Source organism: Barbatula barbatula (assembly GCF_947034865.1).
Source record: "Barbatula barbatula genome assembly, chromosome: 22".
NCBI classification, from domain to species: domain Eukaryota; kingdom Metazoa; phylum Chordata; class Actinopteri; order Cypriniformes; family Nemacheilidae; genus Barbatula; species Barbatula barbatula.
Window position 1 is genome coordinate 6,721,957 of NC_136785.1, and position 22,044 is coordinate 6,744,000.

Sequence of the window (22,044 nt, forward strand, 5' to 3'; positions counted from 1 at the left end):
TGAGCAAGCAGAAAGTAATGCATTGAGACACATTGTTTTCAAGTTATGTCAGCAATATACAGATGTTCAATAAGGTGTGTGTATACTGTATAAATGTGTGAGACTCTATACAACAAAATGCTAAATCTACCATTAGATCAGCATTAATATCAGTGAATGAAAGGCTTAATAATGGAAGTCTAGTTAGGTTTAATAGATCAATATACTGTTGTCGCACAAAACAAGTCTGTGCAAGGCTAACAAATTTGCTGTAATGTAATGCTTGGTACATGTCGACCAGTCGCAGCACTAACATCAACTGAAGTGCTCTAGTGTTGTTCTCAAGGGGCGCCGTAATTTAACCTGTGAACTTCAGCAGATTTCCGGGTAGGTTACAAGAGAATCTGTTCGATACTGCAATGGTCCCATCGGATACATAAGTCTTTGTAGGCACAAATACAAACATTTTAATGAGAACAACATGAAATTCTACAGTGCATTTCTCCACCACTGACAGAGACTTGGAACCATTCCTCTCCATATGGGAAAAAGAACTGCATTGAGTCAAGTGTCTGACTCCTGCTAAAATACTGCATGCAGTATTCATTTCAGCAGCCTTTAACACACACACAAAAATCTAGTTAGCATTATTCTTCTTGACAGGAAATGTAGCTGCAATATTGTGTTTTTTACACAATACTTGGACTTTCTAATGGGAGTGGTTGTGTGCTGTTCTTTTCTAATCAATTACTTATGACAATAGACCGTTTTTGAGGAAAGAATTTGTTACATTTATTTGTCTTGTAAAGTTACAAACAGAAACTAGAACTTTAGAATTATGGTGTACTAATGTTTAACAAAATTATTTGCATATTGTATTTTAAAGGGGAATTTTTTATAAATAGAGAAGTGGATTATTAGAAGAGCAAAAATTAAGATAAAGTTAAAGCTTTTGATATTTAAACATTCACGTGGTTTTATCTCAGACGTGTAGGCTACTGCTTTGGTTGTTTTATCGTAAACTGCCATCTAGCGGTCAAAAAGAGAAGAGCGTTTAAGAATGACTGTTATAATGGAAATTACATAAATTGAGATTTCTATTGTTTTAATAACAATATAATCGTAATATTAATTATAATAATAATAATAATAATTTGGTTTTCTGACATTTCATTTTAAAGCACTTTTCATTCCATCTGTTTTAGCACAGAGCTTACGATTGTTTAGTAAAAAAGCACACAGACTCCCATTTAAATGGTTAATATTTCATTTGACTACATTTCGTTTTAGGTTAGATGTCACATTAACAGCAAATTTACATTTGTCTGTTGATCGCAATAAGCTTTAGCTGTTATAAATGCACTGTAACAAACTGATTTCCGAGTTTTTTATATTTTATAAAACGGTTATTTTATATGCATTGCAAGGTTTCAAAGAATAAAGTAAATAAATTGATATTTAGGCTTATAACTCGGCTCAGCCAATCAGAATCAAGTACCAGAACTGACCGAGTCATTTTTAAACTCAACAATGTTATGGCACTTTTATCGCTTTATGATCATGTTTATTATAGTTCAGGACAATCAAGTTCTTGGACTCGGACATTTAAACATGTAATTTCTATATTTTTGTGTTTTCACGTCTGGCTTCTATTTGTTTGAGTGTGTAAAACATTCAAGCCATTTGGCGGCGCTGTCTTTTTACAGATACCCGTGTTGCTACAGACTTCATGCAACGAAGAAGCAGGATCTGATTTGTTCCCCCAGAATGCCTTGCATTTCCTCTTCCCTTCCGCGGCCTGAGAACGTAAGTGAGCCTAAGAATCCCACTGCATCGATGTTCAAAATTATCCTTTTTGAATCTTCTTCATCATTGCGATTTTTCTAATAATATCACATCAATTTGTTTACTTTAGTCGTTTATAATATATTCCTGGAGTATGGCTAAGCACACACGACGTAATCGCTGTATTTTGGTAAGATGTTTAATGATAGCCCGTGCGCTGCCATTTTGTAGCCACAGCATATTGTATGTCTGCCTATGACTTGATACAGCTGCGTGTATTAAAGAAAACACTTTTAAGTTAGCTGCACGGAATTCAAGTACTTGACTTTCAGGCAGCCTTGAATGAAATCTGGCAGAAAGTAAGAGACCTTGTCGCATCGTCACTGTATGAATGAATGAATGCATATCGTCATGCGTTCTCGTGGTGTTGTAGTTCAGGGTCGCTTTATGTATTAATAGTCCGCTAACTATTACGTGGTTTTATTAATAGTTGCTTAAGCTCGGATTCGTTTACAAAGCTATCTAAAAATCTGCTTACTTATCTCAACAGATCTCTGAAAATGGTCCGCTACTCGCTCGATCCAGAGAACCCGACTAAGTGTAAGTTGGCAGCTGGTTTTAATATGATCCTATTATTAAAGCCTGGAGTAAATGTTTTTCTCTCCATACAGCATGCAAGTCGAGGGGCTCCAACCTTCGTGTTCATTTCAAGGTAAGACAAACTAACGTTACTCGTGTTTTTGACTTAAGCCATTGACTTGTGTCTGTTTGTGCCATCTTGTATTAGTTAACAGGTTGCATGTCATGGTTACATTGAACACATGTGGCTGTAATGATGAGTTTAGGACACCTTTGCATTAATGATGAAAAGAATCAAGCATTTACTGAGCAGCCATAGTTTAACTTGAGACGGTTTCAGTTTATTTTTGTACAGTCATTCCTTTTTCTAAATGTTTTTGCTTTACCTCTGCAGAACACCCGTGAGACTGCTCAGGCCATCAAAGGCATGCACATCCGCAAGGCTAACAAGTACCTGAGGGACGTTGTAGTCAAGCACCAATGCGTTCCTTTCCGTCGTTACAATGGTGGCGTTGGCCGTTGTGCTCAAGTGAGTGCCCCAATAGTAAAACTATATTAAAAACAGGATCTGTGTTGCTGTGATGACTACAACTTGGGGCACCTTTGGAGTTTATCATGAAAACGCTACTTCATTGGAGCAACATGCTGCACGCTATCAAATAAAGATGAACTTTGTGATATTGACTTGATATTCTTTTTTCGTATCTAGGCCAAGCAACACGGCTGGACCCAGGGGCGCTGGCCCAAGAAAAGCGCAGAGTTTCTTCTCCACATGCTGAAAAATGCGGAAAGTAATGCTGAGCTTAAGGTATGTCAGTTGAACTGCGCTGGTCTGCACACTGAAATTAAAGTTGAAAACCTGTGCAATTTGCATGGGTGACAGGCGATCACATTTGATTAAAGATTTTTTTATTTAAATGTGAGGACATTTATCACTTTTCCTTTTGTGCTGCACCTGAGCCTAACTTGGGCTGTTTTACCATCTATTTGAAATGTATCATGTAAATTGAGTACAGGTATGATATGTTCTTGTTTTGTTTTTCTCATTGATACCCTGTAGGGTTTGGATGTGGACTCTCTGGTGATTGAACATATCCAGGTGAACAAGGCCCCAAAGATGCGCAGGCGCACATACCGCGCTCACGGACGCATCAACCCCTACATGAGCTCCCCATGCCACATTGAAATGATCCTCACTGAGAAGGAGCAGATTGTTCCCAAACCAGAGGAGGAAGCAGCTCAGAAGAAAAAGGTAAAGTCTTTTTAATAAAAGCTTTTAGTGTTTACTTTGCTGTAATGATGAGCTTAGGACACCTTTGTATTGATAATGAAACAAAATTGAACCTTTACTGAACAGCTGTTGAGAAGTCTGTGTCTAACTACTTATCTGTTATGACATTAACTACTAGTTGTTCTTGGTCTCTTTGCAGATTTCCCAGAAGAAACTCAAGAAGCAGAAGCTTATGGCTCGGGAGTAAATGTAAATAAAGTCCTACGTTCGTACTACAAAATGACTCTGATTCTTTTTGTTTTCTGCTCTCATATGCGCCATGACGTGTTTGTCTTAAGGCCTTAAAGGAAGCTTATGTTTGATTTGCATAGACTTGAGCTTCTGAGATACTATTTCGATAGTATTCGTAATTTGATAATCAAGCCAATAGGAAAATTATGCTGCTCTGCTCGTAATTTCTCTTGGGGTCTTCCGCCTGTACTCTCAAGGGTCTGAAACATCTTTGGTCCAGTACCTGGAGTCGTTTGGCCAACCAGAATCAGGATAACCGCTAACAGCTTTGAGTTTCAAGTCTGGCTTTCTAACCATTAGGTCACAACTATCCTTGACCCACTGTATCAAATATTGCATAAGAGGCTGAGTAATGATATGCAATTGCTCAATGAATTGTTCTGCACTTATAATTCACTATTAACATCCTTTAACTGTTGGAAATTGTTAGGTGTGTATAAACGGTGATATTTTGAAGTTTTTATAAACCTGATTAAAAGTGTATACAGTTTCCAATATAAATACCTAAAGCCATAAATTAGTTTAATGCCAGTTTGCATTATTTTAAAGACTATTTCATTTTAAAAGGTTAAATCCTAAAGTTAATAATGCTGACTTGCGATGGGCGAAAATGTAATTGTAATATTTCTGTAAAATTACAATATACGTAATATATGCTTCCACGCCCAGTTGACGCTCATTAAAAGCGCACACATGCGCAGACAAACCATGAAGCTCTTTATCGTATCCTTGAAATGCACTAACCCAGGAACCTAACCTGCAGAGAGTGAGTTGCTATGGTTCCTTGCATACCCTGAAAGTTATCTCCGTTTTTGGAACTGAAAGGTGAGGTTGTCAGCCAAGGCCTAGTTGTTTCCATTACTGTGAAAAGTTGCAACGAAATGTTTAAAAAAAAATTCAGAAAAATACTACTGATAAAGCTTGCCAACAAAATGATTCAAAGTCTCAGTGTCTTTTAAAAGATTTAATTAGGTAGAAGGGTTCGGCAAACAAATGTAAGTGGGGTAGGCCTACTTATACACGAATTTGAACGGTCCTTGGTAAATTTGCTCGTAACAAACGAAAAATGTGCGTTCCTTTGTAGTTTCTATTAATGCCTCTTTGTAATTGTATAGAAAATACCAAAGCTGCCATAATTGTTGCCGTTTTGGGCGTCCATATGTATGCTATGAAGGGCACTCAATTGAGAAGAAAACGAAGAGGTGTGTATACCACTAGAGGGCAATATTGTACTACTAATCTTTCCTTTAGCTTAGACCATCAAAAGTGAATTTGAAAATTAAAAGGTGGCAAGGTTTTTATTTTGAAGAATTCAGTTTTTGCAAGTTACGCATGTGTGAGTGATGTATAGGCTGTGGTTATGTGGTCCTTTTTTGCTCTTTGTTGGGCAACTATTTCCCTTAAAATAATCTCCTAATATTAATTAACATGATCAAAATCCATTTCTTAAAAATAATATAGGCTACCAAGACGAGATTTAGTTAGTGTCTTCAGAATTGAATTGCCATGGTAGCTGTTTTGCGCTTTGACCACAAGGTGCTGCAACACCTTGATGGTTCAAATGAAAACTCAATGACAGCTGAGAAAAATAGACCGAAACGCGATTTTGCACATTTTTCATATTTCTTCTTTACCGACTAAATTATGACTTGTGTGATAACGGTCATAAACAAGGTATTTAAAATATCTTGATAGGCTCCATTGGAGACAGCGGAGCATCCAAAGCTTTTTTGTGTTTCAGATATTTACTGACACTCAGTTTATCCTTAATAGCTAACGAATACAATAACTTGTAATTATAAATAACTAAATTAAAAAAAAAATTGTAGCATGAAAAGTTTTGATCTCCGGACCCTTACGCATATATAACCCTTCGCGTTGAGATAAATTGTAGTGTTTATTCACACTTAATCATTTTGTGATTTGTGTTATATTTTTCTCCAAACTCCACTGATCACTGTCTACGCCCTGTCCACAGAAGCTTAAAGCTCATAAGATTTCTGACTGGCTCACATGACCAGCAGCACATGCAGATGTCCCTTTATTTAAGCAATAGATCTCAAATTGACTAGATTGATTTTGTCCCCTTTTTGTATTTAATAGTGGGTCGGATGGCAGCTCTTTTAATGTGCAAATTAAAGCGGTGATAGTGAACCAATGAGGGCAGACTCCTAAATTCAGTTCAGACACTGAGCTGACACAGGCTACGTCACCGCCGGGTTTACCCAATCACATCACAATGAGCCCCTCTACTTTCGCAGACACACTCTGAAAGTTTTGACTTTTTCCTGCAAAAGACAGCAGGTTGATGAAAATGTTTTATTATCTTCCAGATCTTCATGTGAACTACTCAGAAAGACTATCTTTTTATTTATAGATTTCAAAACACTGAATAGGCAGCACTCTTTACTCGCTTTGAAGGGACTGTGCTCTTTTATATCATGCCATATTTTGATGCTTTTCAAGATCTGAAAGAAGGGAATGGATTTTGCCAGAGGAGATAAGCATGAAGATTCAGTTCAACTGATTCGGAGTTTTTAGAGAAATTACTAGGCTTTTTCTTTTAAGGCTCGAGATCGCAAGGTATTTTTTATTACTACTCGGTTTTCTTATTCGATTTTCTCCGTTTATTTAAGGGCGCAACGTGCGCGTTAACCGTGGTAAAGCTTTGCTTTGCTTCTTGCGAAATATTTATATAAAGAACTAGTGTTTTGGTTATGTTAGCGGTGGGTCAAATGGACGGGTCTCGCCAGAGCGCTTTCCTTCTCAACACCCCACCTTTAGCTGCTTTACACAGTATGACCGAAATGAAGACACCACTTTACCCAGCCTACCCGTTATCTTCCACTGGACAAGCATCTTCCACCTCACCGACAGCGACCTCCCCTAATCCAGGTGGTATTCCGGTTTCTTCCCCGGGGTTAAAATCGTCAAGTGGACTTTCAAGTCTCGGATCGCTCCAGCAGTGTGCGGCCGCCACACCTCACGGAATAAATGACATCCTGAGCAGACCCTCGATGTTCTCCGCCGGAGCGGCGGCTGCTGTCGCTGCGTCTTCTCCTGGAGGAATCTTGTCTGGATTGCCCCGTTTCAGCAGCCTGAGTCCTCCACCGCCTCACGGGCTGTATTTCAGCCCCGGTGCCGCTGCTGTGGCTGTGGCTCGCTATCCGAAACCTCTGACGGACCTTCCAGGCAGAACCCCAATATTCTGGCCTGGAGTTATGCAGAGCCCACACTGGAGAGACGCGAGATTTGCATGCTCACCACGTAAGTTTTGGTACATTCTTTAAAGAAATAACTTCGTCAAGTCTTGAATACGTATGTTCTTATTGCGCCGTGCAATATAGGCTAGTAAATTATAAATGCAACAAATGACAATAACAACCATATTATACGTAAGGGGTAATATGATTAAGGAATTTAACCTTGCTCCCTCAGATCAAAACTCTGTGCTTCTGGATAAGGATGGGAAAAGGAAACACACACGGCCAACGTTTTCCGGGCAGCAAATTTTCGCGCTGGAAAAAACATTTGAGCAAACGAAATATTTAGCTGGACCAGAAAGAGCGCGGTTGGCCTACTCTTTAGGAATGACAGAGAGCCAAGTAAAGGTAAGACGTCACATAAATTGCCTTAACAATTTCTTAAAGTGAAGTATGACAGGACAAAAAATGTCTGACTTCTAATAATTCACGTATAGACGTTCAAAATAAAAACACCGTTTTAATTTGTTGAACTGTTATTAAAAAATGATGTATCAAAATGATACATAGGTTTATTGTTTTTATTCAGTTTACAGTTATTTAGTCAGTATACTATACTTAAATGTTTTTCTACTTAATTTGCGTATAGAATTTGTTCATTTTAATAAATATATCGCAGTATTTAGAGCTTTAAAACAATTTCATTTCAATCTAAAATTATCGCCAGAAACACGTAAAAAAAGAAATATGATATAGGCCTATATTTTTATTACGACCTGTTTTATCCTCTTTTATCTGTTTTAATTGTATGTGCGGAGGTTAATTGTTATGGCTGGGCTTTGAAGCTGTCTCCGTTATTTTGACAAACCATTTGTCCAGCACAAATCAGTTTTGACATTTGTTTCACATTAGTGATTTGAGCATTATTTATCCAATATGCACTTATTGATTTAGATAAATATTATTCGATCTTTGTGATTTAAATCGAGTTTTATCATATTTTAATTGTTAAGGTTTGGTTTCAAAATCGAAGAACAAAATGGAGAAAACGGCACGCGGCTGAAATGGCATCGGCGAAGAAAAAGCAAGATTCAGAGACCGAAAGGCTGAAAGGGACCTCGGAAAATGAAGACGATGACGACGATTACAACAAGCCTTTAGACCCAAACTCAGACGATGAAAAAATAACTCAGTTACTGAAAAAACACAAACCAAACTCAGCTCTTATTATTCACACGTCGGAAAACGAGAGCTCGTAAATGGAAACGGGAAATGAGATGACTCTTGAGACCAAATTTCTCAAGAAGTGTCAAAATCATGTAGGCTACTGTTTTTCCACAATGTCTGATCTCTGGTTTGAATGGAAGGATGCAAACCAGAAGAAAATGCACCTGCGGTGGAGCTGAACGTGCATCAGTGTCTGGAACAGACACATTTCAACGTAAAGACAACGGTACCTTTTTGTAAATTAACGGCGTGAGTTGTATCTCATAGGAATTATATAACTGTGAATATTTATGTGTAAAATATTTTTAATAGTAAACATGGCAAAATCCGTTCACATTGCTTCAGTTTATATTTTGGTTCGGGATTTGGAATTTGCATTCTCATGTAATTAATTTGTGTTGGTGATTATTAACCTGAAATTTTGTATGGTTTTAATCCGCTTTGGCCCTTTTTTATCCTTAAAATAGTCAAGAATGAAAATATAGAATTATTTCATAATTTACGTTTAATGGGAAAATACACCTGAGCGTCATTTACAGCCTTCTGTCCAGGATCTGAAGTGTAAATAAACAAACACATAACCATATATTTGTAATATAATGCATAGTGTTCGTCTCCCAATGTTAGGATGTTTCCTTAATTTTTTCACGATTAATTTATGATATTTCAAGTTTGTAACAGTGTTTGAATCCTGCAAAATGCGCCTTGTAGGTTCGTGTGTATTGCACTTTTATTTAATAAAATGTTAAACGAATGGAATATTTTTTTTTCATTTTGTTATTCATGAAGTCGCTTATAATACTAGGTGAATTGTTTCTACAAAGCTTTCAGCCATTAATAAATATGCTTACTTTCGGTAAGAGGTTGGTGTTGGGGGTTTAAAAAGTTTACATCGGTCTTGTTAGAGTTCAACAGGGAAATACAGGGATGTTCTCTAATAGTGATCTAATTTTTTCTGTGCCTTTATTTTTTGTTATTTTCCCTATTATTACAACTAGTTTTTTAAAATCCCCAAAACTCATACTTAGCTTTTAACTGTAATTTAATAACTACGTAATTTTAACATATTCTCTGTTTAATATTTGGCACTTCAGTTTGCTAGATTTTTTTATTTTAAAGACGCCCTTAACGTGCACAGTTTTACTATCTGAATGCTATAGGATGAACTATCAAACTTGCTGTCTGTCTTTAGATCACTGAGACACACCGGTGAAAAGGTCATATTGGAATAACGGACAGGATCATGAAAGAAGAAAATCGTTTAGGTGGTCTAAAGTTGATTTACGAATAAGCAAAACGCGTCACAGCTTCAACGTGTCAGCTGATTCGCGCGATTAGATCACTGTGTTCTTTAGAAATTGGAAATCACTCAACCGATTTGTTCTCAACAAGCGGACAGAAAATTTAATTTATAAGGTGAGGGTGGAGAGGATACACCATGCTAGTTTCGACTTCCAGAAAACATCATGCATTGCTGAAATAGGTATTTTTGAAGAGCAGCGAGTCCATGTCTTCTCCACAGGTTACATAAGTGAACAGATTTTTGGTGGCCAATAGAATTATGTAATAGGTTGCATTCATCATTAAGGGAAGTTACAAAACGTAAATATTCTTAAATATTTTAAATTTTGTTTAATAATAAATTATACCAACGGCCTAGTAGTATTTTAAATGCATCATTCTGAAATCTATTGCAATAAAAAGATGCAGATGTAAAGAAATCGTCTAATATATCTAAAATAATATTTAAATAACGAACTCACACGATAGGGTTACATTTGTTTTGATACTCACTACCTGCCTGCAAATAATCATGAAGTAGTGCAGTCATTAACTGTTCACTATACGGTTTTATTCTAACACTATAAAACAGGACAGTGTTACAACAAATGCTGGAGAAGTGTTGGCGATTAACCTAATTTCTTTCGTACTTTGGACGATGTGATAATGTGTTGCTAAGGGCAAACAAATACATTTGAAATTAATGTTTAAGGTTGAATTGGTTTTTGTACATTCATATTAGTCTGGTACTGGTATAAAAATGCACCTAAATTCAAAAGTATTTAAACAAGAATGTGTGATGATTCTATTGTATTTTTAATGGCTTTTGGTGAGGTGTATATTAGGGAATCTGGAAACAAACAGGCTTGTCGCTTGTGATAGTAAATTATATTTAAAATAACCACGGTCACCCATAGTTTTACGTTTTCTAATGGTTTTTGTTTTTAATACTTTACATTGGCACATTTTCCCACTCGAGTCCACATGCTGTTGATTCTCAATTCGTCCGAGGTTGCGTCTATCAAATGACGTTTACCCAGCAGGATTTCGGCTTTTCAACTAAATAAAAACAGAAAGCGGAGAACTTTTCGATGAGAACATTTATTTAGCATATTTGACATATCAGTTCAAAAGTTCGTTCTGTTTTACACAGACATCACTCTAGTTTTCATCGCATTACTTATTAGCCTATTATCTTAGGCTCCATCACTGACGATTTTCTTCAGCATCTCAAACTCTAATGGATCTATCCTTATTTGGATACATATGTAGGCCAATGACCTGATGTCAATAAGTTATCAAATTGCTGTTGAGTGAGAGCTTAATGACCTCATCTGCAATAATTAATCTCTGATTGCTTCACATTAAAATACATTAATGAATATGCTCATTAACTCTGTTACTGTACAAAGCCATTTCATTTGAGGACTTCATGATATGAGCTAATATAAAGAACTGCAAATGCTGATTGGTGACTGAGATAAACAATTATTTACCAATAAGTATAAAGTCTAGTATAGAATAATAGCCCTAAAAACTTTCCAAAATGACCTGCAGGTCACGAAAGACTCTTCAATGTTGACTTTAGGAACTAAAAGCTTTTAGCAAAGATTCCTGACAGTATTTAGATCTTTTATTTAGATTAAAGCAAAATGGGACAATAGCACAAGCGTATTTAAACCACTTAGATTTTCATTATGAAACCGACGGTATTAAACTACACCATTACATGCTCTGTAGTAATGTTTAACTCTAGTTAAACTAGTTTTGTCTCAGTACATTTTAAGGGTTAGTTCATACAAAAAAACCCTTACTGTAAAACTGCAAGTGTATGATAATTTGCTGGTTTTCTGTATTTATCTTTGCCACAGGGATACAGGATTTAACCTGAAATTCAATAAGATGGCCATAGATTATGCATGCATTCTGTAGTGGAGCAAAATGGAAACAATGATTAGCAATAACCATTCCATCTTTGCTACACAATTTTATTGTAGATCAGTTATCCAATCAAGAAATATAATTCACTATTTGCATATGACACATGCAACATAGCAAAGAGAAGAAAATCAGCTGAGCAGTGAAAGCAGGCATAAGTGAGATAGACCTGGCTCTTCAAGCTTGCTTGTTCCCCTGATCTGGGTAGAATTATGATCCATCACCGAGGTCCAGGTGTGCTGAACATGACGTCTATTTCTCAGGGGAGAAATGTTAGCATCTGCTGAGTGCCTGCTGATCTTGTGTTGCAGCTGCACTGTTCCAGGAACAGTGATGATGTTGCAGCTGGCCACAGGATCCTGGGTCAGTGCTATTCTTTCATCAGACACTTGTTGGAGGTTAATTAGTTGAGAAATAGCAGTTCCTTCCTATACAGCTCCTACCTGAGACGGCATGCATGTTGAGTTTGTATTGTTTAGCAAAACTTATTTAGTGTATTTTAATACTTGTGAATGCACAAACCCAACAAACATCAGCATTCTGTTGTAATTTTAGTATACATTTTTTTTAACACAGTTTTTCTGGCTACAGCATTAATACATGTAATCCTCAAATCTCAACGTTTTTTCTCTCCCCACATATCTTTACAAATGGCACTTGGTAAGATCTCATTTGACATTTAGTGGTGTGACTAATTCGCTGATACTATGTGTTTCAGATAAAGAGCCCCATTGATGTGCTCTCAGTTGAACATGTACTACACGAGATTACATACAAGACTATGTCACAAGCAGCTGCGGTCGCAAAGAATAAATGCTGGCTTACATGTGCCTGAGGCCTTATCTCTTTCTCAACCATTTGGAGAGTCCTGATAAAGAGCACCTTGGGATCCCCTATTATGAATGTCCCGGCAGCCATCTCATTGGTTTTCACAGGGATGAGCGGTCTGTGATGCGTTCAATGCGTGAAAGGTTTTTGTTATTTTATCGTCTTGTTTTTATTTGAATTCTATGCCTAATAATTTTATAGAATGAAAAACTTGCATTGTTCATGAAACATTTTAATCTCCCATGTTGTATATAGTACACTAGAAAATGGCTATTCAATTTTAGAGCATTTTGTAAGGTGGTTGCGTGGTTGATTATTTCAGATCTTAAACATTCTAATGTGTGTTTAAAATAATTTAATACTGTAGTGTTAATTAATATAACCTTATTAAATAAATTGTGTTTACAGTCCCGTAAACCCTAATATTTTGCTAACATAATTAAAAATTCAGTTGCCAAACTCTGTGGCCACTGCCCCATGCACAATGCACAATTTATTTAGTTTACATGGGGCCAGATAATTTTTTTGTGTTGTTAGTACACAGAAGCTGAATTAATCACATTAGTTTCAACCTAATTAAATAAGCAAATGAATATTTCGGTTAATGATTGTTAAATGTTATCCTATAGGTGAGATGCAGGTGATTGCGGAGACTGGGTTTGAGGTTAGTGTGTGGTCTCCTGAGTATACTTATATTGTTCTCCAAGAGGTTTTTGGGGCACCTTGGGTGGTATAACACACTCTAGTGTTTATAATCTCCTGTAATCTTGTCTAATGATGTTCTCATAATCTGTCAAAGCCTCTAGCTGCAGTGGCTTACAAACAAATGGGGATTCACAATCAGATGGTGGTAAACAAATAAGATTTTAATCTGATGGTTATACAGTTTTTGCGGAAAAAGAGGTTCTGTTGTGTGTGTGCATGTGTGCATGTATGAGAAATTACTTTATTTTTTAGATTTTCGTATTATTTTTAAAATAAAAAAGACAACATGTTGATTTATTAAACAAGATGATTTACATCTGCTATAAAAAGTGGACTGATGCCAGTCTGTTTAATGCTTGTGGTATATGTGTATGTCTCGGGAGTGCGTGTGTGGGGGGAAAGTAATGACAAAATGAGCACCTTCAATAGATGGCTGAGGCTATGAATAAACTGCCCTCATCGGCCAAGTCCTGAGATCTGCATTTTATTAGCCAAGCTAAAACAACCTGATAACACATAGCATAGTGCAGCAATAATAACCTCCTCAATCATATTTTAAAAGTCACGTCAAGCCAGGCCAGTAATTCATCTCTATGCAAATACATCAATGTCAGCCCATTAGTATATTGCTAGAGGTTTTTTATTAAAATGCATTTTTGCCTTGTCCTTTTTTTCCTATTTTTATCTCACTCCCAATAAAACATGAGCCCTATTGCCCAAGAATTATAGCAACTATTAGAGTAACATATGGACAGCATGCACTCTGAAAATAAAAACCAACAGATAAAGTAGTAGGGTCATGGTAGGGTACAAACACTTAGGAAAATGGCAGTGGAGTAATAGATTTCTCCCTGGCTGGCTGAGGAGACCAGGAGTGCTAGTGAAATCAAAGCCTTATCATACATGCATTTAGGGCTGTATTGTGTTGCATGATGCGTAGCTCTCACTCACCGGAAAGAAAAGTTATGGCCGACACAAAGAGGAGCAGTGCGATGAATTAAAAAGACAATAAAAAGGTGATAAAGTGCACCCTGAATGTATTAAATCTTTTAGTGAAATTAAAGTAGTGGAGAAGCTTTGTCACGTCTCTTATCGTTCGCTTTAGTGACATTGAACGGGAGAGAAAGGGAATTATGGGTAGAGCAGGAATCAGCTGATCGTGTGGCTTCTGCTATGGACTCAATAGCAGTGTTGCCAAGCTCCAAAGATTTGATACATAGAAACAATAATCAACATTTGATAATATTAGATTAAATAAAAAAAGTATGTATGACAATATCTAAAAAGGTTTCGTTCACTGAGGGCAATTCCAGAGATATGTCTGTGACATATAGCTTAAACTCCCTGTATTTGTTACTTATGTATTGAACCATCTGTTGATAAAGTGTAGACATTATAAAAATATCAGTCTATGCACAAGTTTTCTATTTTAAAACAGGGAAACGAACATGAGTTATGGATATGACAAAAAAGAACACCCTTTTTTGTTGCCTGTTGTTATAATTGCTTCCAATGTTTCCTCATCTGTAAGTCGCTTTGGATAAAAGCGTCTGCTAAATGACTAAATGTAATGTAAATGTAAATGAGAGACAACATACTTTGTAGGATTTCTCTGAGTTAAAATTCATAAACCAGAAGAGAAATCAAAGACAAAGAAATGGCGAAGGATGGATCTTAACATAGCATAAAAAAGGATTTGTTTAATTCAAATGTGCCCTTTTATGAGGAATATAGACAGTTATGGATGTGACAATTCTGAAAGCATTTTCCCTGAAATCATGCACTAAAAATAAAAAAAATGCTTTAAAAACTTTTAAGAGACTGTATTTAAACCACCAAATGTTGACATCTTTGGTTAACCTAAACCTTTGGTTAAAACTAAACACTTAATTTTCCATGGCAAGGTTGACATATGTCCTTTAATTTTGTTAAACCTTTTTCTTTAATCTTTTTTATTTATTTAACTATAAAAATATATTATTGAGTAAATGCATAAAAAGTAAGTATTCACAACTGTCTCTTAACATAAAGCTGATATATTTCAGTAAACTTGTATAAATACTGGTTGTATACATCTTCGTAACACAAATAAAGATATTTAGAAGACATCCGTGAGATATCCAGGCCTCCTCATAGGCATCATGGTTATAGTTGTTGTCAAGGTCCAGAAAACAGTACAGAAGACATTAAATTAAATCGTTAAATTGGTACATCCGCTCATAGGGGCTCAACTTTATGTGCGAAAAACAAAGCAAAATAATGACGATGAGGAGGGTTGGAAATCTCTCGGATGTCTCCTAAAATATCTTTATTTGTGTTCTGAAAACGCTAGGAGGTCTTAAAACATGTTGAAGGAAGGTCATGTGGGGGAGTAAAAATAACACAATTTTGATTTTGAGATGAACTTTTCCTCTAAAGTACCCTGCAATTTTATGTTTCCAACCTGAAATAGCGATACAGAGGCAAAAGTTACAAATTGCCTATTTTAGGTAATTTCTATTTGACTTTTTCATCTGAAATGCATTTTGAATTTTTTTAAGCTCCAGGGACCAAACTTACCAAAATTTATCCCAAAAATGTTTTGTGAACCATGCATAGCATAGTCAATATGGTGCATTCACCTCACCATTGGCTGTGTTGTGTTTGGCTTGATGTTGTGCTTTCAGGCCCTGATTACCCGCTTATAAGTTTAATGCTATAGCGGGCCGAGTGGATCCTGTCATGCCTTCATGAACAGTGGATTTTTCTCCTTTATGGTGTCATTAATTTAACGTGGATCATTAGCTCTCATACAAACCCATGTTTTGACAAATGTAAGCAGTGAATTATGTACATAATGTACCGCGCCCGCCCATGAATGTATCACATGATAAACAGGAACTGCCCTGGCATATTACCCAAATGTGTTTCAGGGGGTGTCTCTCTCCATTACAGAGACAGCTCACTCAATAGCCGTGTGTCTGACACATGCGGCCATTGACAAGCTTTTCATTGTGACTGCTGATGCGTTCTGGCTAACAGCATTAAATATTGGGTCTGATGAAAAATGATGAAAAAGTGAACATGGAAATGATATTATCCTCAGCTCTGGGTGGTATTCTCCTGCGCTGTGCGCTTTTGAAATATGGAATTTTAAACTAACTCGAATTTCAGCGCTGAGCTTGGGCTTATCTTTCTGTCATTTCTCTGAGAATGTTTGTAATATTTTTGCCAGCGACTCAAAATGAAATATACTTCATCACATTATGATGCTTATAAACACTCAGAACAAGTAGCACAAGGTCCCTTACAGCGATAAACAGACATCATTTTGAGAAAATGTTCGAGTCTATATTAAAAAAAGGTTGATGTGTACATCCTGCTTAGAATCCAAAGGTAAATACCCCTAGCAACAACAACTTTAGGCGTTATTCAAATACTGAAGAACTGAGCAAGTGACAACTCCGAGTTAATTGAAATTGCAAGAAAACCTTCACAGACAAAGCACATGAAACCTTTTTAGCTCAATTGTTTAACTGTGTATTTGCTGAAGGAGACTATCATCCAGACTTTGTCTTTCTCTTTGCCTATTGAATTCAGATGATTCATGTATATGTTGCTGAGTTTTATTGCTAGGGTGAGACCTTAAGTGAGAGACCAGAGCATGAACTCTTCGCAGCCTCTCGCTGACCGACGCTAATATCTAAAATGCTTCTTATGACCTACTTATGAAGTCAATCTTTGAGAATCTATTGATCTGAATGCCAAATTCAAGGATGCAAAGGGACAGAGGACCATGGGCAAAGAAGAACTTAAGTGCATTGCTCTGACCTCTTGCCTCTCATCTCTGATTCACCACAGAGCACCAGACGCTTCTCTATGTCAAAAGTCGGAGGTCAAATGTTCCACCAGGGGTAATTTGCCATCAGCGTGGTCAGAGCTTAATTTAATATTTGGACAATGTAGTATGTACATAAAAGAATAACATACTTTTCAACTGAAGATTTTTAGACGGGGTCCTGCTAATTGAATGGAGCCCGGACTTTACTCCCAAAGTTGTTTTGGTGTATATTTAATCAATGTTTGCAACTCATAACATTCTAGGTCATAGCCAGATATATTTCCATAATCAATAATGACGAGACCTCAAGTTCAGCAGGCTATGATCCCATTTCTGCCTCTTTATTTTTCATAGACATATTTATCACTATTGCTGTCACAATTGGAACTTTGAAATCAGTACTTCAATGCTCCTCCTTGACGTGTTGAAAATGAAATTAACTTAAATTCTATTCAGATTTGATCAAATGGTTAACTCTATGGTGGCTTCATGTTCTGTGTGGTCAGGAACATTCTCACAGAAGTGTTTAGGACCAGTGTTACCAGTGCACCTTATCAAAATATCAAAACATGAATCTATGAAGCTTGTAGACAATGTAAAACGTGCTTGACCATGGTAAAGCAATACAACCAAACAGGCCATTGCTACCATTTAATCACCAGAGGTTAATGGCTAAATATTTTTACTTCCCATTAACTTTGAGGCGTTTCTCATCTCATTTTTATAAAACTTCATTTTGTTTGATTTTACAGGCAACTCTTTAGCACACATTGATGCCCGGAGCTGTTAAAATCTAAAGAGCTTCAATAAAACACCTCTGTCAGTGGCCTGCCAATAAAAAATGAAAACCCATTTAACTCTAAGGAGGTACAACTCTGGTCTGCGGCCACTCAATAAAACAAACACAAACGGTGGGGTATTGTTGAAAAAGATATTGCTGGTTTGCAATTAAAATATATTTTTTAAATCCACACATGTCATATGGACTGGGTTATATTTATTGCTCTTTGCATATAAAATCAAACTAGATAATTATGCTTGTTTTATAGCTTTTCTATGGCTCAGTGGTTAAAGCAAGGCGCTAGAAACGCCAAAGTCATGGGTTTGATCCAGGTATTGCACATACTCAGAAACAAATGTATAGTCTAATGCAATGTGAGTCGCTTTGGATAAAAGCGTCTGCTACATGCATACATGTAAATGTAATGTAGAAAACACAGCTACATTTTAAATTTTTTATATTGCATAAAGTTGAATAAACAGGAAATCCATATGGGAAACACCATGGAGAATAACCTGTACAAGTACATGTGCAAATGACAAGAGGTTGGATATCTATATACCGAATTGGTTATAAATGTAAGAATGACTAATGACAAATGTTGGTTCAAAGACTTATATCAAAGACAATAATAAGATGTTCTTTTCATGGAAGAGGGCAAAATGTCAAGTCTCCCAGGCTTAGGACATGATCATCACACCGGCTTCAATAATGAAGCCAGGATCTCCTACCTCTGAGTGTGTGAGGAGAATCTGGATGAGGCATCGGAGTCATTGTTTACACTTGGAACCATTCCATCTGAAATGAGGCCTATTACGTTGCTCTCAAACACTCATCAGCAGTAGCACGGTGACCATGGGTCAAAAGTTTAGCCTCAAAAGGCTTTGTCAGTGCTTCTGAGCAAGCAGAAGATATATATTATATATGAAAGTCTGTTTCTGTCATACTCATCCACAAATGTACGGAACAAAGCCAGACATCCAGGGATAATTTTAATTCTCTCATCATTTATTCACCATTGTGTCATATAAAACCTGTATAATTTTAGAAATGTCTTCATAGAATGTCTTCATAAGTCAATGGGGGCCAGTGCTGTTTGGTAACCAACGTTCTTCAAAACATCCTTGGTGTTCTGCAGAAGGAAGAGGGTCATGCAGATTTGGAATGAGATAAGGGTGAGTAAATGAATAAATCATTTTCATTTTTGGAGAAATTATCCCTTTAACACAACATTGTATTTTGCCAATGCAAATTATAGACGGCTTCTGGGTTGTGTTATATTATCATTTATTCATAAGAATTTCCCATACAACAACATAACTTAATACTAAACCGCTATTGTACGTTGCATTGTTAAAAAAATAACAAAGATGTTGCGATCTGTTTCCCAAACCAACTTTGCCGTAAATACTTATAATCCTAAAATGTTGATAGTTCACATTTACATTTTTCATATGATGTGCCATAATTTACTCACTTTTACATGTAGTTAGGTCAATATGCTGTTTAAAATAATGGAACTTAATTATGGGTTCAAATTACATATTGGAACCGGTTTTAAATATTTGTATTTATTTATTTATATATTTTTATCTTATGTTACAGCTTATTTTACCACATACTCCTGTGTCCCCTAGTCTGCCCAATACAGTGCACACGCACAGACATAAATTGAAATATTAATACAAATAGAACTTGTATGGAATGAAATCTTTTTACAAGACATTGTCATACTAATAGGAAACCATGTTTCTTACCACAGGTGGAAAGCTGTATTTCCAATCTCATAACTTTATGTGATTTACTTGTGCCTTTGGGAAACACTAAATATTTGAGCTATATTTTTGCAATGCTGATGATTATTGGTAAATGTGCTTTCAAGAAACGCACCCCTGATTTTTTGCCGTACTGGGTATCGTTCCCAATTTCTGTATAAAGAGCAAGAGCAGTGGATTCATAGGCTTCTTTATGACCTCACAGTAACTGTGTCTCCCTAGTGAAACAGTTCAGGATTGAGCGAGGCTCTTCTGCTTCTTGCCAGATAGGGGTGACATAACTAAAGAGACATTAACAGCCAATTGTGACATCGCTAAACAAACGGTAGGGCCTTGGCGAGCATGGGAAAATAGCATTATAGCCTGTGAGCAAATCGACAGGAGGGAAAAAACACAGTTTGAGCCTTGTTTTGCTCACCCTATCTGCAGCCAATTGACAACTTTCTATCATGTATACTAACTTTCCCAGGCAGGATTAGGTACATAAAAGAACATTTTCTGGTGAGCAGGGCCATAAATCAAGCTCTCCTGGGTCCTGCCTCCCTCTCACCTCTCACTTGAAGACAACACAAGTTGTGTCTGTTCTCAAGCAAGGCCAGGTCTTGTAGGACAACTGTGAGAGTAAATATTAACATTATCTGGACCGCAGCACAAATATATTTGAAAAACCAGACTTTGTTTGTCTGTCGGAGCTGGTTCATAAATCATGATTTGAGTTGGTTGGTACATTATTAATTTATTTACTCTTTTAGATTTAGACTTGGCTGAGAAACCACATGAATGTCTGAAGTGCAACTGAGAGATTTGAGTAGCCTCTATCAAAACCTTATTTGAAATACAAGTAGTGTCATTAACAGCAAAAAAGATAAAAATGACATCAAGATTGGGGCCCTGAATCCCTTTTTTAGATAAATAAAGAATGAGGCTTAAACAGTCTTCATTTAAAGGACAATCAAGTGACTCACGCTTTTGAAAAACAGTTTTAAATTATTAAAAACAGATTTACACTAACATTGTTGCAAAAAAAGCTTAACTATCCTTTCTGAGGAGGATCAGTTACTTAGGAAAGAGTTTTTCCACAGATCCCATGCTCTAAAGGCGCTGTCACTCAGATAATTCCCTCAGCTTCTTTGTTCATTACGCTTTGCTCTGGTTTCCTGCTGCTCTTGTGTGTGTGCTGTGGAGAGCGACTCAATGGGGCCTCTTTGTAATCCTCTAAAACGGAAAATTTACAATTTGTAGCAATTTGTCTCACAGCACCCCAGCAACCTTCATCCACTTCCCACCCAAGTAGCTATTAAACATGTCTATAGGGAATAGTAGATCATGATCATAATCACAATAACGGAAACAATTTATTTAATAAAAACATAATTCAAATATTTTTAAATCAAATTTCCGATCAGAATGATAATTAAAAAAGTCATGGTGATATACTTACACAGTCCTGAAAATCAAACTCATCAGTTTCATCAAATGCATGTTTCAAATGCTTTATTTTCTGGGAAACAAGTGAAACAGTTTCTTTTGTTTACCCCTTTCATGCCACTTAACTTTATGGCTTTCAAAGTTATTTTAGCAAATGAAGTAAATTGTAGAGTCTGGAGGTCAGTACTGATGTGTTTAGAGATTGAAGATCAGCAATACCAATGTCTTCACTACAAAAGCAAACCTGTTCCATTGGAGTCCCACGGTTTTTCATGACTTAATATTTGAGTTTCATAATCAAATTGTGGTCTGTAAATAATCATAATGTTTTAGAAAAAAAGCAAGTAAACACAACCCACAAAACTTTAAATGAAGGTTTACTGTTTTTTTAATGCCTTATAAGACTAGTTTTTTTGTATAAATCTTATGCTGATAATTGTATTTGTATATTTCATTTAAAAAAGTTAATTTAGTCAAAGGTTTTTAACTAGTGTTCTCATACTTTTACACCTCACTATTTATATACTGTACATATCATTACGCATGCTTGTTAAGATGGTATCGCCTACCATGCCATGATTTCAATGTACTCGCCAGAATGATCTTTTACAACCCCATGCTTGCAGGTACTATTTGGCCCCCAAAATTATGCATTACGCAATAATGTATATTATCAACATCTTTAATAATTCGTTTTTTTACTGGATTGTTTATTGTGGACAAAGTTCTGTACAGTGCAGTGCCTCACCCTCAACAATGCAATTGTCTTGTTGTCTGCAGTTTCCTCAGAGACAGAGTATAGCAGGTCTATAAAGTCTGGTGACCTCAAAGTCTTACCAATTTACAGCCAATGACTTAAAGTGTGTCCAATCTAATTCTTAGATATTTATGGAGTGGAAAGTGCAGCCCTGCTCTCAGAGTGAATTGACATTTTTCTTCTCCCCACATACTGCTTACCTGAATCAAATCATACAGGCTAAAAACCATTAACAGTTTGTGCAGGTAAACAGACAAAATAATACAGTCATTTTTTATACATGCAGGTATTGTATTGTGCCATAATTATATTGTATTATATTTGTGACTGTTTAAAAGCAGATTCATTACAAAGTAATTTGTTGTAAACAACAGCACCTAAATCAAAAATTGAAAACATGGATATACATCTGTGAAGATTTTAAATCTTCTATTCA

At 36.3% G+C, this 22,044-nt stretch overlaps 2 protein-coding genes across 2 annotated transcripts; both read left to right on the forward strand.

Moving 5' to 3' along the window:
* Positions 1 to 1,715: 1,715 nt before the first annotated feature.
* rpl17 (ribosomal protein L17) lies at positions 1,716 to 4,573 on the forward strand. The gene is made up of 7 exons (XM_079487467.1): positions 1,716 to 1,785; positions 2,315 to 2,364; positions 2,436 to 2,476; positions 2,738 to 2,872; positions 3,053 to 3,151; positions 3,404 to 3,595; positions 3,774 to 4,573. Exons 2-7 carry the CDS (start codon positions 2,325 to 2,327, stop codon positions 3,819 to 3,821), a joined length of 555 nt encoding a protein of 184 aa, XP_079343593.1. The 5' UTR covers positions 1,716 to 1,785; positions 2,315 to 2,324; the 3' UTR covers positions 3,822 to 4,573.
* A 2,009-nt stretch (positions 4,574 to 6,582) lies between these two features.
* Positions 6,583 to 9,047, forward strand: nkx6.1 (NK6 homeobox 1; the record flags this gene model as incomplete). Its single annotated transcript, XM_079486071.1, has 3 exons — positions 6,583 to 7,132; positions 7,304 to 7,476; positions 8,082 to 9,047. 3 exons carry the CDS (start codon positions 6,583 to 6,585, stop codon positions 8,325 to 8,327), a joined length of 969 nt encoding a protein of 322 aa, XP_079342197.1. The 3' UTR covers positions 8,328 to 9,047.
* Positions 9,048 to 22,044: the final 12,997 nt, after the last annotated feature.

Excerpts from the sequence above, each read along its gene's own strand:
- rpl17 (XM_079487467.1), top strand. The coding sequence starts at position 2,325 with ATGGTCCGCTACTCGCTCGATCCAGAGAACCCGACTAAGT. Across the intron at positions 3,152-3,403 it reads AAAGTAATGCTGAGCTTAAG|GGTTTGGATGTGGACTCTCT; the intron begins GTATGTCAGTTG and ends GATACCCTGTAG. Across the intron at positions 3,596-3,773 it reads AAGCAGCTCAGAAGAAAAAG|ATTTCCCAGAAGAAACTCAA; the intron begins GTAAAGTCTTTT and ends GTCTCTTTGCAG.